At 49.4% G+C, this 19,330-nt stretch overlaps 1 protein-coding gene across 2 annotated transcripts in view; it reads right to left on the bottom strand.

Moving 5' to 3' along the window:
* The window catches only part of DNAI1 (dynein axonemal intermediate chain 1), a 321,188-nt gene that overhangs the window by 160,354 nt on the left and 141,504 nt on the right, over window positions 1-19,330 (bottom strand). For both annotated transcript variants that reach the window (XM_030567426.1, XM_030567427.1), the window contains exons 15-16: window positions 18,985-19,072; window positions 5,005-5,084 (exon numbers count right to left, since the gene is read on the bottom strand). In XM_030567426.1, coding sequence (XP_030423286.1) covers window positions 5,005-5,084; window positions 18,985-19,072 — 168 coding nt within the window. The remainder of the gene's footprint in view (window positions 1-5,004; window positions 5,085-18,984; window positions 19,073-19,330) is intronic.

Below are 19,330 nucleotides of genomic sequence, written 5' to 3'. Positions count from 1 at the left end.
AGGAATGCTGAATACATTTAGATTAGAACAGGAGGCTTGCTCAAGTGTTATGGGAATTTAATTCTTGCACTCCAAAGACTCCAATTAATCAAAATTACAAGGCTTAACTCGGTTTCTTACAAAGTCACATTCACCGTTTGGGTACTCAAACTTTTCTGCACTTCCAGCGCCTTCACATATCAGAAAAGGGACAAGATTAATTAGTATTAAATATTCGTATTGCACTTGCTCCTAAGGCACCAACCCTGACTGGAGATCCCATCGTGTTAGACCCTAGCCACACAAAAACACGGCACCTATCCCAGAGAGAGATTTCTGAATTCAGGAGAGTGATCATCATTGGGTTACCTCGGTTTATCAGTCAGTGTCATCTGAAGTTTGCTAATATGATTGTGTACAAATGCTCTCTCACTGAGCTGCTAGTTCTGCATATTGTTATATTACTGGAATTTGCTTTAATGGTACATGCTGTATCAATGCTTCGTGCTTTTTAACATTCAGTCATAACGGGGATTTGTATTTGGTTTGTTTTTTAAAGTGACTGCCGTGAAGAGACAAATAGCTCCTGGGTAATTTGAGAGGTGTGGGTAGCTACTTTATTCATCTCTCATTGAAAGTTATTGACTTGAAAGACCCTTAATGTCTCAGAATTTTAATCAACAAGAGTCTTGATCCAGGGCTGTCTGTATCCCACGGGAAATTAATATTCAGGGAAATATTTTCAGAGATTCTGTCTAGACAGAAGTTGATACAGTTTTGATCAAAGGAACAACACAGTCATTGCAGTGGGAGGCAGTTTTGAGGGTCGGTGGTGTCTTGGCCTACAAGGTTGTTTGATGGGGTATGCGAGACTGGTCTAGGTCTGTAGCATCAGGCTCATATGAGAAAGGAAAAATGCCCAAAGACAAGGCTGTCTCATTAAGACTTCAGCCTCTTTAAGAAACTCCTGTTTCTCTCAGATTTGGGTTGTTGGAAGGCTCCTTCCCGTCCTTCTAAACAAGAAACCAAGCGGTCTTGTAGCCCTGGCCCTGGCCATCACAGAGTGCAGAGCTCAGGAAGAGACAGAGCAGTCCATTCCCGAGGTTCTCCTGACCTCTCAGCCAGACTGGCTCTAGCAGGCTCTGCCTCCACTGCTCCCTGGGCCAGGAGTAGAGGGAGGAAAAGCCCATTCTCCTTCCCTCTCAGAGACCCTCCAACTGGGAGGACTCTCTCCAACTGGCAGGCAAAATAGGCTGCAGGGAAGAACCCTGCCAGACTTCTGCAGAAAATTAGCCCCTACCCCTACCTCCCTGCTCTAATGTGTGGTATATCTATCCTCTCTGACCTGGCTGCTTCTATTGGACATTCATTACAATACATGCCAGTTTTACTCTTAACTAAGATGCCAGACTCCTAGAACTTAGAGATGGAAAAGACCCATTCCCCTTGCAAGGGTAGGAAACATGGCCTGACTGTGCAAGGCACTGTATGCTCTCAGCTCCCACTGATTCCAAGGGAGTTGTGGTGCTTGGTATCTTGAGAGTTCAGATATTAATGGGGTGTGGGGTCAGGTTAGAATTCATTTCCACAACTGCATCTAGTTTAAGGTCAGAAGGGGTCATAAGATCATCTAGTCTTACCTGCTGTATATCTCAGGCTGTTAAATTTCACCCAGCTACCCCAGTATTGAGCCCAGTAACTTGTGTCTGACTAAAGCACCTCTTCTGTGGATTTTTGTTCTCAGTGTAAATCACCCTCACTGTTACAAATGTGTGCTTTATTTCCAATTTGAAAATAAAATCAGATTTCTGTCTGAAATTGATACCTACTGAAGTTACAAAGAACTTCTAGGCTGTCTGGAACAGAAAGAAATCGGCAAGTATTTCCCCTCACTCTCAAATTCACTGAGGCTGCTTATTACACATTTCAGAATCAAACACTCCTGAAAAAGGTGAAGTCTGACTGTCAACATGAAAGTTTTGAAGACGAGGAAGAGGATGATTAGACCCAAACTGAGAATGTGCGGAATCCGTTTCCTCTTCCAGAATGCTGTCCCCCATTTGCTTAGTACGTTTTTCTCCTATTTAGCTGCTGATAGATGTGCTCTCGGAAAGTTAGTAGTATTATTAAGTTGTGATGTAAAAGCAGCAAAGAGTCCTGTGGCACCTTATAGACTAACAGACATATTGGAGCATGAGCTTTCGTGGGTGAATACCCACTTCGTCGGATGCATGACGTCGGATGTAATTTCACCCATGAAAGCTCATGCTCCAATATGTCTGTTAGTCTATAAGGTGCCACAGGACTCTTTGCTGCTTTTACAGATCCAGACTAACATGGCTACCCCTCTGATAAGTTGTGATGGTAAAACAAAGAATCTATTAACACCAGCACAGGAATATTGTAGTAAGACAGCTGGCTATAGGGTTACAAGACGTTGCTATAGAATATGGAGAAGGAAAAAGAATTCATACAGGCTACAGCACTTGTTTGTAATGCTAGCTAGCAGCATTGCAGCTTGCACTAAACACATAGGCCTCAGAACTCTTCCATTTCTCCCCACACAAGTGGACAGTTATGGGTGTCTTCAGAATCCTGGTGGGTTTCTTTAATTTACTTACAGAAATGCTATGTATCAAGGTAATATAAGAAACCGTTTTTTTCAAAGAGGGCTTATAATGGAGAACAAACAGTACAAATCAAATAAGCTGCAACCATCTTGACAGCCTCAGGCAGATTAGGACTGAGAAAATTCAGATCTCATTAGAAACTGCTGAAAAAAATCGAAAAAGGTTCAGAGGTGTTTGCTGTTATTTATTATGAGCCAGATCCTGAGGTGCTAAGTTAGCTTTTTTTTTTAGTCCTTTCTCAGGCAAACTCTTTCTGAAAGGACTAAGTAAAACCCAAGCAAAGACTTCGGCTAGATCTCTCTCCTTCTCCAACTTATTCTAACTATATAACTGAAGTTTCTCTTGACACACACGTTGGCTGAGCGCTAATTCTATCCCAAGACTCGAGCTCATAATTAATGTCACTTTAAAATACTTGCTGTGAACTTGCAGAGCCTGTACAACTGCAGCTTTTCTTTCAATACACAGAGCTAAACAATTCATAAAACAGTGGGTAATATGCAAAGAGGCTGTTTTCCATTTTATGTTCATATTAATGCAGAAACAGTTTGTCCTCTATGTAAAAGGGCAGTAGACAGACCAGTATGTAATTAAGATAATGATTTCTTGGCTTCAGAAATGCTATTAACCACACTATTTTCTGAAATTCACTGTAATTGTTCTGCAGCTAAAAAATTAACATATTATCCCGCTGCCTGTTAGGAAATTTTAACCGCTTGGAAAAATAAAAGCTTTCACAAACTCACTTTTTAAAACAGTTTAACAAATAGCCTATAGGCATGTCCATCCAGAGAGGAGTTTACCCTTGATTCTTTGTTCTTGAATATTTGAAGTTACACCTTTTTTTCTAATTAACACTACGGTGGCAAAGGGAATGACGATCTCTGGACACTTGCCAACATTTCTGAGAGTTTTGCAAGAACTAACTGCCCAGACATGCTGAAGGTCGTGACCTGCTATGTCCCCATCTGCCCAAAGGCCGTGAACGTGCTCTGTCAGAGATTAGCATTGTACAGACTTTAAAGACTCCCTCCCCAAATCCAGCAAAGCAGGAAAGCACAGGTTTCAAGTGTTTTGCTAGATCAAGGCCTTAATCACAACATCTTCCCAGTGAGGCTGAGATCAATGTCCTCGTCATACAATGGGGAAACATGAGGGCCCAGACCCACAAAGGTACCTAGGTGCTGAAGACCAAGTTTTAGGCTCCACTGACACTCACAAGCCCCCCCACTCAGCTGCTACCTAACCTCACTCACCACCTAAATCTTTGCATCAAAAGTTCCCTAGGGTCCCAAGTTTCTGCCTCTGAACATGTGCACTGTTGCCTCACTCTTGGTGTCCAGGCCCTTACCGCTAGTCTAAGCCCTAGAGCGATCCATGGACCTGCCCAATTCGCGTGAGGGGTCTGTTCCAGCGGGCAGGCTCAGAGTGGAGCAACTTCAACAGGGGCGTGAGGGAGAGTCACATCAGAATATCCTCCGGCTCAGCAGAGGAGTCTGCTGAAGGTAGTGGGCTGGGAAGGAGCTTGCGGCAGCCATAGCTGTGTTCGGGACAGCTCTGCCCCACCAGCCACATACAGGCTAAAGGTTCTCACCCAAACGGAAGGCTCTGTGGCTATAATTTTAATAGATCCCAAAAGCCAGACTGAGGGAACTCTGCATATAATGGTGGGGGACAGGGAACAGACCTCCCTTTCTAAGTATCACTGGATAATGTTTCCATTTTCAAGACTCTCTACAAAAGAGAGAGCTAGAAACCCTATGATTAAAAAAAAACCAACACATTAAATTAGTCCTGCCATTTCATAGTCACGAGGGCAGGGGCTGTATTTCTCTTCATTTCTCTCTCTCCAATCCTTTTTAGTGCTGCACCTGCATTCTGGGCTGCAGTTTGTATAAAAACCCTTTCTACAAGATTCTATTGTATACAGCAGGGCTTCTCAAACAGGGGTCGCCGGTTGTGTAGGGAAAGCCCCTGGGAGAAGCTGGAAGCGGTGGCCAGTAAGTCCCTCGGCCCGTGCCGCTTCCAGCAGCTCCCATTGGCCCGGAGCAGCGATCCGCGGCCAGTGGGAGCCGTGATCGGCCGGACCTGCGGATGGGGCAGGTAAACACACCGGCCTGGCCCACCAGGGGCTTTCCCTACACAGGCAGCAACCCATTTGAGAAATCCTGCTATAAAGGTTCTTTTAGGCCCCACTTGCAACTGCCTCTGCTCAAGCATATTCCAGAGACCCACCAGAGCTTCCCATGGGCATCGGAGTCCATCCATGGAGATCTGATTGAAGGACTGAAGTTGCATTTTATTACATATTCTGGGGAAATGACTAAGACAACACCCCTATAAAATAATAAGCAGTGATGAGAAGTAAAACGGGTTTCTCTGTAATGGTTTTTACCTTGTAGATTTTCCCTTCTTCAGTGCCAACGAGAAACAAATAATCAATCTTCTTGTGAAAATCAAAGGAAGTACCACAACCTATTTGAGAGAGAGAGAGAGCTGTCAATCAGAAAGACAGACATGACATCAAGCACAGATTTCTTGGTTATTGCACAAATTCCAGCAGTGAAGGTTTTGAAAAAATAATTTTTCATATAGCTCTATTAACTGGAGCCTCCCAGTTGAATTTGGGGGCCCACTGCCGGGAGTGCTGTATAACTACGATGGTTCCTGCCCCACAGAAGTTGCAATCTGACTAGACAAAAGGTGGGAGGAGAAACAGACACACAGAGAGGGGAAGTGAGTTGGCCAAAGTCACACAGCAGGTCAGTGGCAGAACCCAAGTCTCCTGAGTCCATGTCCAGTGCACTAGCCACTATAAAATGCTGCCTTGCCAACTGGCCCCAGAAGTCAATTGGTGAAAGGATTTGAACTCATGGTCTTCAGGGCTGCAGAGCAGCAGCACACTGTGTAAGTCACCAGCTGAATCAAAAAAACCAGGTGCCTAATGTCAGGCTCTTATACAGACACCAAAAATATAGCCTCATGTTCTAAAGTGCTGAGTATCCCACAACTCCCCCCTAGAGGGCATTACTATGTACAGGATGTAACAATGCTACCTGGACACCATTAATCACATACAACTGAAAACAGAGAGACCGCTCTTCAAAAGCTCCAATTGAAAAGGAGGAAGAGCAGACACAAAACCTTAATCAGAAATATCTGCTAGATGAACTACAAAGACAACAGTTTAAGATGTGCAGTTACGGTATTGGAGCCAAAGTTTACTCCGGCATATTTCTACGGGTCAGTAACTAGGACTCATTGTCTCTCTTTCTTTGGGGTCAGACTCCAGCCAAACAATTCAAATGTTTTTAGTGAGTCTCTCACACAGTAAGTATAGGTCAGACCTCTTCCTGAAAATGCTTCCCACATCTTCTCTAAGATTTCAGTCTCTAGAACAAACTGAGCCCTCTCTTCCCTATACACTTTCAAAGATGGATGCTTCCAGGTATTCCAGGGCACAGGCACCTCTAATTTTCCCTGGGGATGCACAACCCCAGGCCCCATCCCAACTCCACCGCTTCCCCCAAACCCCACTCCACCTCTTCCGTGTCTCCACCCTAACTCTTCCCCACCTCTTTCCACCCCTTACCCCAAGCGTGCCTTGGCCACGCTCTCTTCCCTCTCTCCCAGTGCCTCCTGCACGCTGCAGAAAAGCTGTTCTGCGGCATGCAGGAGGCACTGGGAGGAAGAGGAGTTGATCAGCAGGGGCTGCCGGCGAGTGGGAGTGGTGGGGGGGAAGGAGAACAGCTTAGCTACTGGTGGGTGCTAAGCACCTGCTAATTTTTTTCCATGGGTGCTCTTGCCCTGGAGCACCCACTGATTCAGCGTCTATGTTCCAGGTCAGCATTAGATGGCAGCCTCTCCCCTCCTCAGTAGGACACTATATCAGAGATGTACTTTCCCTGTACTCCACTATGTTCCCACAGAACATCTCATCAAATTTGCCAAATCTCAGTTCTTATTTCAAGACTCTACATGGTGTAGGCCCTGGATCCCTAAATGACCTGTTCACTTGTGGAACTTCTGCTGCCCTTGGCAGCTCCAATCCAGAACAATAGAACCATCTAACTCACAGGTAAAACTGGTGTGTGCTGGAGGCAAGGTTTCTTTTCTAGAATCTGGTTCAAGGCTGTGGAATTCATTTCTGAAGGAATCTAGAACCACAAACCTCAGCACTTTCTGAGCCAAATAAAGAACTCACCAGGACCTTGTTTTCTTCCTACGAAACACATAGTGTATTCATTTAATAAGTATCTTTTAAAAAAAAACAAACAAAAAAAACCACATACACACACGTGACTTTTCCTGCTTGGGGAGGAATGGAAAGGAAAGCTCATGTGACTCATACAAGTTTCCTTGTTTATTTTTAACTCTGGAAGGCACTCAGCAAGGCAATGCGCATAGTAATAGAATCTACATGTACCAGACCTGCACTGTTTCAAGAACAGATCCTTCCCCAGGATGACCTTGAAGAAAGGAAGAGAGTAAGTCTTCTCTTTCCAGCCCCACCTTGGCATCTCTGGATCCAAGGATGTTGTGTTCTTTGTTAAAAAGAGGTTATTAGTCATAAGTGTGTAGGATTCATTGAGATCTTTCAGGCTCTGCCGCTGTAGCAGAATGCTACATCATCTTGGAAATCAATCTCACTTGAGATTTTAAACACTGGCTGTTGCATTCACTTAGATTTAAAGGAAACATCTTAAATTGTAACATAACAACAGGACCAGTGGCGGCTCCAGGCACCAGCACTCCAAGCACCTGCCTGGGGAGGCAAGCCACAGGGGGCGCCCTGCCGGTCCCTGCGAGGGTGGCAGTCAGACTGCCTTCGGCGGCTTGCCTGCGAGAGGTCCACCAGTCCCGTGGATTCAGTGGCAATTCGGCAGCAGGTACGCTGAAAGTCGCGGGACCGGCGGACCTCCCGCAGGCAAGCCACAGAAGGCAGCCTACCTGCCGTGCTTGGGGTGGCAAAAAAGCTAGAACTGCCCCTGAACAGGACCATCACAGTTGGTAGGGCTCCATTAATAATTCATACACATGTGGGAGGGAAGAGGAAGGGATCAAAATTGCACTGCAGCCTTAATTCTGCCATTTCCTAACTCTTGAGTGCTCGACTTTGTAACTTAAATAATGTTCTTTAAATGTAGTTTATGTGTAAATTCCTAGATTTTTTTTTTAATCTGGAATTCCTTCACCCCTAATGAAATTCCATCATGTAAGCATCGTATTGACACCTACTTGATATATCAGAAGGGTTGGGACCTTTAGATCCACCACAAGATTTCTGCCACTTGAGTTAACAAAGTAACTGATAGCAGTAGTAGGTTGATATCTTCTATGTGGCCCAGCCCTAGAAGGGGATGAGACGCTTAACCACTGGGTTTCACAAATATTTGTTAACAGCAGAAGGCAAGTCAGGAATATAGGGTCCCACTCCAGGATCTGAATGGGAGTGTGCTCTAAGGGGCACAGACTTTTCTACCCCACTCCATGCAATCAGTCCCTGTTCTATCTCTCTACACTGCCTTCCCCCGCCCCCTCGCCACTGGCTCCTTACCCCAGTCCATTCTGCTCACTCTGCTAGTGCCAGTCTCTACTCCTCAGGTGTATATCCCAGTCCCATTGCCCCAAAAGGTGAAGTTTCCTCTCTCCACTCTCCCAGTCTCCCTACATCCCCACTCCCAGTCTCCTTGCTCAGCCAGTCCCAGTTCTCTCCCTCATTCCCAGAGCTATTTCTCACCCCAACATGCACATTCTTTGAAAATCTGTTTCCTGGTAACCTTAACACATAATAATACAAAAGTAACATGGAACTTCACAACACATTGATTTACCTTAGATATCCTATATTGTGACTCACCATCAGTATGTATCAAAGTAATTCCCTCTCTCAAATATATTATACCCTCTACAAACTGCTAACTCTGAAAGATTCTTATATGCAGAGGGAACTTCCTTCTGCAAGCTCTGTAAGGCTATGTCTTCTCTGCCAAAAATAGGTATGTTTTTACAGCAAGACAGCTAACCCGGCTTAGCTCTTATGAGGAGAGATTAATGAGACTGGGACTTTTCAGCTTGGAAAAGAGACGACTATGGCAGGATATGAGAGAAGTCTGTAAAATCATGACTGGTGTGGAGATTCTTGATTCTACACGGTGTCCATTTTGTGTTCCTTCAAAGTAAATAAGAAGTTATTTACTCCTCATAACACAAGAACTAGGGGTCACCAAATGAAAGTAATAGGCAGCAGGTTTAAAATAAACCAAAGGAAGTATTTCTTCACACAACGCACAACCTGTGGAACTCCTTGCCAGAGGATGTTGTGAAGGCCATGTCTATAACAGGGTTCAAAAAAGAACTAGATAAATTCATGGAGAATAGGTCCATCAATGGCTATGAGCCAGGATGGGAAGGGGTGGTGTCTCTAGCCACTGTTTGCCAGGAGCTGGGAATGGGCGACTGGGGATGGATCACTTGATGATTACCTGTTCTGTTCATTCCCTTGGGGGCACCTGGCATTGGTCACTGTCAGGAGACAGGATACTGGGCTAGATGGACCTTTGGTCTGACCCAGTATGGCCATTGTTATAGACTTATAGACTCATAGACTCTAGGACTGGAAGGGACCTCAAGAGGTCATCGAGTCCAGTCCCCTGCCCTCATGGCAGGACCAAATACTGTCTAGACCATCCCTGATAGACATTTATCTAACCTACTCTTAAATATCTCCAGCGATGGAAATTCCACAACTTCCCTAGGCAATCTATTCCAGTGTTTAACTACCCTGACAGTTAGGAACTTTTTCCTAATGTCCAACCTAAATCTCCCTTGCTGCAGTTTAAGCCCATTGCTTCTTGTTCTATCATTGGAGGCTAAGGTGAACAAGTTTTCTCCCTCCTCCTGATGACACCCTTTTAGATACCTGAAAACTGCTATCAGGTCCCCTCTCAGTCTTCTCTTTTCCAAACTAAACAAACCCAATTCCTTCAGCCTTCCTTCATAGGTCATGTTCTCAAGACCTTTAATCATTCTTGTTGCTCTTCTCTGGACCCTCTCCAATTTCTCCACATCTTTCTTGAAATGCGGTGCCCAGAACTGGACACAATACTCCAGTTGAGGCCTAACCAGCGCAGAGTAAAGCGGAAGAATGACTTCTCGTGTCTTGTTTACAACACACCTGTTAATGCATCCCAGAATCATGTTTGCTTTTTTGCAACAGTATCACACTGTTCACTCATATTAAGCTTGTGGTCCACTATGACCCCTAGATCTCTTTCTGTCATACTCCTTCCTAGACAGTCTCTTCCCATTCTGTATGTGTGAAACTGATTGTTCCTTCCTAAGTGGAGCACTTTGCATTTATCTTTATTGAACTTCATCCTGTTTACCTCAGACCATTTCTCCAATTTGTCCAGATCATTTTGTTCTCTGTTCGTGTGACGGAGGCAAGGAACTGGTAGTTTATACCTCGTTGCAGCTAGTTGAGGTCAACCTTAGGTGAGAGGGAGATGGGTAACATTGTTGAGCTTGACTAGCTACATCTAGACAGAAACAACTGCAATTGGAGATGTGATTGCAGCACATGCAGGCATACCTATGCTAGCTTTGATCTGGATAGCTCAGGTGCCAAGAGCAATGAAGTCACAACACCACTGGCTTCAGCATGGGCTGCACAAGCCTGCCTGGGACCATGGATAAGTACTCAGGCAGCTAGCCTGAAGGAACTCAGACATGAAATTGCAGAACTACTAACTATAGCTTGTAACCTATCCCTGAAAACAGCCTCTGCACCAGATGACTGGAGGATAGCAAATGTAACACCAATTTTTGAAAAGGGCTCCAGAGGTATCCTGGCAATTACAAGCTAGTGAGCCTAATTTCAGTACCAGAGAATTATCAGACTGTAAAGATGCGAGATTCACCACGGTGGCACTTCCCATTGGTTATCCAGGGAAAAGACGGTTACTCACCTTTGTAACTGTTGTTCTTCGAGATGTGTTGCTCATATCCATTCCAGGTAGGTGTACGCGCCGCGCGTGCACGTCTGCCGGAAACTTTTTACCCTAGCAACTCCAGTGGGCCGGCAGGTCGCCCCCTAGAGTGGCGTCGCCATGGCGCTTGATATATACCCCTGCCGGCCCGCCCGCTCCTCAGTTCCTTCTTGCCGGCTACTCCGACAGTGGGGAAGGAGGGCGGGTGTGGAATGGATATGAGCAACACATCTCGAAAAACAACAGTTACAAAGGTGAGTAACTGTCTTTTCTTCTTCGAGTGCTTGCTCATATCCATTCCAGTTAGGTGAATCCCACGCCTTACCTAGGTGGTGGGGTCGGAGTGAGAAGTCGCGGCATGGAGCACTGCTGAGCCGAAGGCCGCGTCATCTCTGGACTGCTGGACCAGGGCGTAATGGGAAGCGAAAGTGTGGACTGATGACCAGGTCGCCGCCCTACAGATCTCTTGGATCGGCACTCGGGCAAGGAAAGCCAGTGATGACGCCTGCGCCCTGGTAGAGTGTGCAGTCACACGGCCCGTAGGGATGTGAGCCAAGTCATAACAGGTCCTGATACAGGACGTTACCCACGAGGATATCCTCTGCAAGGAAATAGGAAGGCCCTTGACACGGTCCACTATCGCCACGAAGAGTTGGGGGGACTTGCAGAATGGTTTGGTACTCTCCACATAAAATGCTAGTGCCCGACGGACATCCAGCGAGTGGAGTTGTTGCTCCCTGCGGGACGAATGGGGCTTTGGGAAAAAGACAGGAAGGAAGATCTCCTGGTTAATGTGAAAGGCTGAGACCACCTTAGGGAGAAAGGCAGGGTGCGGTCTCAGCTGCACTTTGTCCTTATGGAAGACCGTATACGGGGGGTCTATCGTGAGGGCCCGGAGTTCCGACACCCGTCTAGCTGAGGTGATGGCCACTAGAAAGGCGGTCTTCCAGGAGAGGTAGAGCAGGGAGCAAGTCACTAACGGCTCAAATGGAGGGCCCATGAGCCGAGCTAGAACGAGGTTGAGATCCCATGAAGGGGCAGGGGGACGGACCTGTGGGTAGAGACGTTCCAGCCCCTTCAGGAATCTTGCCACCATAGGGTGGGAGAAGACAGAACGGCCATCTCCTCCCGGATGAAAGGTGGAGATGGCCGCTAGGTGAACCCGAAGGGACGATATCGCCAGACCCTGGACCTTGAGGGACCAGATGTAGTTCAGAATATTGGCGATGGAAACCTCCATAGGGAGAAGACCCTTCTCCGAGCACCAGCAGGAAAAACGCTTCCACTTGGCTGAATACGTAGCTCTAGTGGAAGGCTTCTTACTGCCCAGGAGAACCTCTCAAACCGGGGTAGAGCAGCGTCACTCGGCGCTGGTCAGCCACGCAGGAGCCACGCTGTGAGATGCAGAGACCGAAGGTCCGGGTGACAGAGTCTGCCGTGGTCCTGGGTGATCAGATCCAGGTGAAGGGGCACGGGAACTGGGTTGGTTATTGAGAGGTCCAGCAACATGGGGTACCTGGGCCACACTGGGGCTATCAGAATCACGCGAGCTCTGTCCCTGCGCACCTTGAGGAGGACCTTGTGGACCAGCGGAAATGGAGGGAACGCATAAAACAGATGGGTCACCCATGGGATAAGGAAGGCGTCTGCTAATGACCCGGGCTCCCGACCCTGAAAGGAGCAGAATGCCTGGCATTTCCTGTTCTCCCTGGACGCGAAGAGGTCCATCCGGGGACGACCTTACCTCTGGAAGAGTGAGAGGGCGATGTCCGGGCGAAGGGACCACTCGTGTGAGCGGAAGGATCTGCTCAGACGATCCGCAAGTGTGTTTCGTACTCCAGGGAGGTAGGAGGCCGTGAGGTGAATGGCATGGGCTATACAAAATTCCCAGAGCTGCGTCGCCTCCTGACATAGGGGAGAGGATCTGGTGCCGCCCTGCTTGTTGATATAGTACATGGTTGTCGTGTTGTCGGTGAACACCGCGACACAGCGACCTTGAAGGTGATGGACGAACGCTTGACAAGCAAGACGGACCGCTTTCAACTCCCGTATGTTGATGTGGAGGTCCAGTTCCTGGGGGGACCACAGGCCCTGAGTCCTCAGGGTTCCGCTGTGCGCCCCCCAGCCCAGATCTGAGGCGTCCGTCGTCAGGGATGCCGAGGGTTGGGGCGGATGGAACGGGAGCCCTGCACACACGACGGACTGGTCTAGCCACCACCGGAGGGAGTCCAGTACCCCCTGGGGGATGGTGACAACTGTGTCTAACGAATGTCTGGCCGGCCGGTACTGCGCGATGAGCCAAGATTGGAGGGGCCTCATGCGGAGTCGAGCATACGCTGTCACGAACGTACAGGGCGCCATATGGCCCAGGAGGATCAGACATGTTCTTATGGAGGTCAGGGGGGCCGCCTGCAAGCGCAGAATGATGGCCGATAGCAACTGGAACCTGGGCAATGGTAGCAAGGCCCTGGCCAAGGTGGAATCCAGAACAGCCCCGATGAACTCTATCCTCTGCGTGGGGAGCAGAGTAGACTTGTCCACATTGACAATGAGGCCTAGGGCAGCAAAGAGGTTGCTGATCCTGCGGACGTGGTCGCGGACCTGCAGCTCTGATGTGCCTCGGACCAACCAGTCGTCGAGATAGGGGAACACGTGAATGCGGCTGCACCGAAGATGTGCGACGACGACTGCCATGCATTTCGTGAATACCCTTGGGGCCGTAGAAAGGCCAAATGGGAGGACCGCAAATTGATAATGCTGGCAGTCGACCACGAAGTGAAGGAAACGCCTGTGCTGTGGAAATATGGTGATATGAAAGTAAGCGTCCTGCATGTCGAGGGCGGCGTACCAGTCTCCAGGATCCAGCGATGGGATGATAGTCCCCAGGGATACCATGCGGAACTTCAACTTCACCATATGCTTGTTGAGTTCTCGCAGGTCGAGGATAGGTCTGAGGCCTCCCTTGGCCTTGGGGATAAGAAAGTAACGGGAATAAAACCCCTTGCCCTTCTCACTCTCTGGAACCTCCTCTATGGCTCCCTTGTCGAGGAGCGTCTGTACCTCCTGACGGAGGACTTGCTCATGAGAGGGGTCCCTGAAGAGGGACAAGGGTGGGAGGTAGGGGGAGGGCGATGAAAACTGCAGGCGGTAACCGGCTTGTATAGTGCATAAGACCCAGCGGTCTGATATTATTCGGGTCCACGCCTGGAGGAAAAACGAAAGGTGGTTGGAAAACTGTGGGGAAGGATCCAAAGGGGAAACTGGTACTGCGCCCTCGGGCGCACCTTCAAAATGAAGGCTTGGGTCCGGGTGGGGCCTTGGAGGTGCCTTGGTTCTGCCCCCCTTGGCCACCCGACTGTCTGCGCCTACTGTTCCTGCTCTGGCGCCTATTAAGGTCCTGCCATGGGCGGAACTGGGGATACGGCTGGCGTTGTTGCTGCTGGTTCTGCGGCCGGAAGGGTCTGCGCTGAGTCACGGGCACAAGCATCCCCAAAGAGCGCATGATGACGCGATTGTCTTTAAGGATCTTTAGCCTGGGGTCTGTCTTGTCTGAAAACAGGTCCTGGCCTTCGAAGGGGAGGTCCTGGATGGTATACTGGAGCTCTGGTGGAAGGCCAGAGACCTGAAGCCAGGATATGCAGCGCATCGTAAGCCCTGAGGCAAGGGTCCGAGCAGCCGAGTCTGCAGCGTCCAATGAGGCCTGCAGCGAGGTCCTTGCGACTTTCTTGCCCTCGTCAAGAATCGCTGCAAATTCTTGACGTGCCTCCTGCGGCAACAGCTCCTTAAACTTGTCCGCCGCTACCCAGGAGTTAAACGAGTAGCGGCTAAGGAGGGCCTGTTGGTTGGAGACCCTGAGCTGTAGCGCCCCTGCCGAATAGACTTTACGGCCTAGGAGGTCCATCCGCCTCGCCTCCTTAGATTTGGGCGCTGGGGCCTCCTGTCCATGGCGCTCCCTCTCGTTCACCAACTGTACCACGAGGGAGCACGGTGTCGGGTAGATGTGCAGGAATTCATTGCCCTTGGAGGAGGCCATGTACTTTCTCTCCACGCCTCATGCGGTAGGAGGGATGGAGGCCGGTGACTGCCAGATAGTGGTGGCGTTGGCCTGAATGGTCCTAATGAAAGGCAGGGCAACCCTGGTGGGAGCATCTGCGGAGAGGATGCTGACCACCGGATCCTCGATCTCAGCGACCTCCTCCACTTGTAAATTTAAGTTTTGCGCCATGCGCCTGAGGAGGTCCTGATGTGCCCTGAGGTCGAGAGGGGGAGGGTTGGAGGACGAGGTGCCTGCCACTGCCTCGTCAGGGGAAGATGATGAGGAGACCCCTGGCAGCAGAGCTTCCACAGGGGATTCCGTCTGGACCCGGCCCTCCGGCTGCGGAGGGAGCTCTGAGTCCTGGTGGCTGGACCTGTCCTCGCCTTCCAGAGAGGGAGGTGGGCGAGATAGCGTTGACTCTGGTGGTCTTCGGTCCGCTGCAGGCTGGGGAGAAGTATGTTGCGGACCCTGGGCTTGATGGTACGCCCAGGGAGTCCAAAACCCCCACTGCTGTGGCCCTTGGTCTTGAGGCGGCGGGTCCTGGAAGAGGGCTGCGTGTCTGTCCGGGCCCAGCGTATAAACGCTGTCCGCCTGAGAGGAGACCGATGGCTGCTTTGAAGGCCATGGAGGTGCCGAACTCGGGTGACAGGCATCCCTGAGTCCCGACGCCGACGATCCTCTCGGTGCCGAGGATCGGTACCGGGAGCCATACCGGTGCCGGGACCGGGATCGGTCTGGTACTTGGTGCCGGGATCCAGACCGGGATCTGCCTCCAGCTCGGTGCTGGGATCTGGACCGCGATCTACATCCGAAGCGGTGCCGGGATGGTGCTGGGAACCGGGACCTACCACTGACGCGGTGCCGGGAGGTCGACCGGGACCAGGACCGGGACCTGCCACCGGCTCGATGCCAGGAGTTCGACCGGGAGTTGATTGCCGACGCGAACGGCTCCTAGAGTCCCGGTGCTGGTATGGAGAAGAGCCAGACCGGGACCGTACCGACATCGACCTGAGCCGCAAGTGCAACCGGTACCACTTAGGAGAGCAGTGCGGGGACTGCGAGCGGCGCCGAGAGCATGAGCGACCACGTCGTCGGGGCCTCGAAGGCGATCGATGCCTGGATTCCGGAGACGGCGCTCTCAACGTCGGCTTGCCTCTGGAGATGACCCGCACCGGGGGTACCGGGGGTTGAGGCTGGGATGGCTCAGTCAGAGCTATCAAGTCCTGCGCCGAAGCGAAGGTCTCCGGCGTGGACGGAACTAATGGCTCGACCCCAGACCTTAAGGGGGAGCTAGGAGGAGCCGGACTCGATGGACCTTCCGGGCCTGGAGTCGACGGCAACCCTGCAGGCGGTGCCGCGGAAGAGGTAGGTGCCGGGGGCTCCATTCGAGCCTGCCGGGATGATGTCGCAAACGTCGAGCGTCTTTGATCGGATCCCGGTGCCGGGGATGGGCGGTGCCGGGGTGACTTTCCGGTGCCGGCGCGGTCCGGTGCCGGTGTAGAGGTGGCCGGCTGCGCTGACGGTACCGGATTCAGTGCCGTTTCCATCAAGAGAGTCCGCAGTCTTTGATCTCTCTCTTTCTTTGTTCGAGACTTAAAGGCCTTGCAGATGCGACACTTCTCGGCGATATGCAATTCCCCGAGGCACTTCAGGCACGCGTCATGGGGATCACTAGTTGGCATCGGCCTCTTGCAGGCCGAACACTGCTTGAAGCCCGGCAAACCAGGCATGGGCCCGGTGCCGGGCGTCGGGAAGGGCAACGGCCCAACCTGCGAATAAATTCTATAAACTATATACAATAACTACTAATTACTATACAACTCTAACTGTATATTTAAACTATTTACAACTACAACTATTGACAGTAACGAAGGAGAGCTAGGGACGTGGAGGACAGCAAGCCGCACTCCACAGTTCCAGCAACCAACACGGCGGTAAGAAGGAACTGAGGAGGGGGCAGGCCGGCAGGGGTATATATCAAGCGCCATGGCAGCGCTACTCTAGGGAGCGACCTGCTGGCCCACTAGAGTTGCTAGGGTAAAAAGTTTCCGGCAGATGTGCACGCACGGCGCGCACACCTAACTGGAATGGATATGAGCAATCACTCAAAGAAGAATTAGCTTTCCAGCCTTCGGAGCACTCCCTGTCAGCCAGTGTCCCTCCCAGATCCCAGTGCCCCTTTCTCTTGGGGGATGCCCCCTGGCAGTACCCCAACAGTTTCTGGGTTTCCCCATCCAGGGGAACCCCCACACACTATCTCCACTTCACCTCAGAATAAGGCTACTGCCAGTCACCATCTAGCCCCCACTCCCTGGGGCGGACTGCAGTTTACAAGCCACTCATCACACGCAAGGGAGGTTTGGACCTGCTGCATCCGCCTACCCTTGGACCTGCCCCTGCAACACCAGTACCTATTTGGCCTTGCACAAGGCCAGCAGCCTGGGGAGTTGCCAGGCAGGAGCTCCCCAGCTCCTCTCGCCTGTCCCCAGCCCTGCTCCACCTCAGGTAACTTGGCACGCTCCCCAGCAGCCAAGCTCATCTCCCTCCACAGCTAGAGAAGACTCTTTTTGCCTCTGGTTCACAGTCCTTTTATAAGGGCTAGCTGAGGTCTGTTTGGGGCATGGCCCCCAGCTGTGCCTGCTTCCCCAGTCAGCCTGGGAGCTGCTTGCCCCAGCCACAGCCCTCTCCTGGGCTGTTTTAAACCCCTCAGGGCAGGAGCAGGTGACCACCCTGCTACACAGACCAACACGATTTGTTGAGGAAGAGTCAACACAGCTTTTGCAAAGGGAAATCATGCCTTTGAGGGGGTCAACAAACGTGGATAAGGGTGAGCCAGTAGATATAGTGCATGTGGATTTTCAGAAAGCCTTTGAATAAGGTTCCTCACCAAAGGCTCTTAAGCTCTAAGTAGTCATGGGATAAGAGAGAGGGTCTTGTCATGGATCAGTAACTGGAAGACAGGAGACAAAGGGTCGGAATAAATGGTCAGTTTTCACAATGGAGAGAAGTAAACAGCGGGATCCCTCCAATGGATCTGTATTGGGACCTGTACTGTTTAACATATTCTTTAATGATCTGGAAAAGAGAGTGAACAGTGAAGTGTCAAAATCTGCAGATGATAAAAAAATTACTCAAGATCATTAAGTCCATATTTGATTGTAAAGAGCTACAAAGGGATCTTACAAAACTAGGGAGACTGAGCAACAAAATGGCAGATGAAATTCAATATTAATAAGTGCAAAGTAATATACATTGGAAAAAATAATCCCAACTGTACATATGTAATGATGAGTTCTAAACTAGATGTTACCGCTCAAGAAAGAGATCTTTGAGTTGCCATGGACTGTTCTCTGAAAACTTTAGCTCAATGCACAGAATAGGTCAAAAACGCTAATTGAATGTGAGGAACTATTAGGAAAGAGATAGATAGTAAAACAGAAAATATCATAATGCCACTATATAAATCCCTGGTGCACCCACACCGTGAATACTTTGTGTCCTGTTCTGATCAGCCCAACTCAAAACAAATACAGCGGAATTGGAAATGGTTCAGAGAAGGACAACAAAGATGATCAAGAGTATGGAATGGCTTTCATACAAGAAGAGAACACAATATTAGGACTGTTCATCTTACAGAAAGGGAGATATACTAGAGGTCTATGAAATCAAGAATGGTGTGGAAAAAGTGACTAGAGAATTGTTATTTACTCTGTCCCACAATACAAACATCAGGGGTCGCCTGATGAAATTAATAGACATCAGGTTTAATACAAACATTAAGAAGTACTTTTTCACACAAGGCATAGCTAACCTGCGGAACTCATTGCCTTGGTATGTAGTGAAGGCTGAAATCAAATCTGAGTTGAAAAAAAACTAGTTAAGTTACTGGAGGACAGATCCATCAACGGCAATTAATCAAGTTGAATGGGACACAACCCCAAGCTCAGGGTGACCCTAAGCTTCTGATTGCCAGAAGCCGGGAGTAGAAGACACAGAGAATCACTCAAAAAATGCCCTGTTCTGAACACGCCACATGAAGCTCTGGTACAGGCCACTGTCAGAAGACAGGATACTGGGCAAGATGGACCACTGGTCTGACCCAGGGTGGCAAGTCTTATGTTCTCATGAGCTAGCTAGATTGAAGCTAGAGTGAGTATGCCGACCCTACAATTACCCCTTCACATGCAGTAGACTTAGATCAGCTAACAGGCAAGAGGAGTAACCTTTCTTTAAGAGTCTCTCTCCCATCTCCTCACACCGGGAGAGCTCTCTGCTTTAATTTCTATGGATGGGTGATTAGAGGTTTGGTGTCACTGATTATCAGGATGGTGAGAACTTGGGCTCATACCAATTGTTTGCAGCTGCAGTCCCTCTGGCCCTTCCATCGTTGTTCCCTCTACTGACAGCTTGATGACATCTGAATGAACCAGCTCATTCTGCAGGCAGAGGAGACTTCAGATTAATAAGTGTCTTTGTGGTGACAATACAGAGACTGTCATTGCTTGGAAATAGCACGTTATCTTGACGAATTTTAAAAAGCTAAACATTAAATTACTTATCATTTTGTGCCAGCAGTCGGCAGCTTGCTAAAGCTGTGTTTTACTTACTGTGAACTTTGCTTCCCTTACCCAGGATAGAGAGTCTCTACCACTCATGGACTCTATTGGGACCTTATCACAGCTGGACACCCATGT

Source organism: Gopherus evgoodei, chromosome 6, assembly GCF_007399415.2.
Source record: "Gopherus evgoodei ecotype Sinaloan lineage chromosome 6, rGopEvg1_v1.p, whole genome shotgun sequence".
In the NCBI taxonomy this organism is placed as follows: domain Eukaryota; kingdom Metazoa; phylum Chordata; order Testudines; family Testudinidae; genus Gopherus; species Gopherus evgoodei.
The sequence above is the reverse complement of the archived record's forward strand: the minus strand, read 5'-3'. Positions and strand labels throughout refer to the sequence as shown.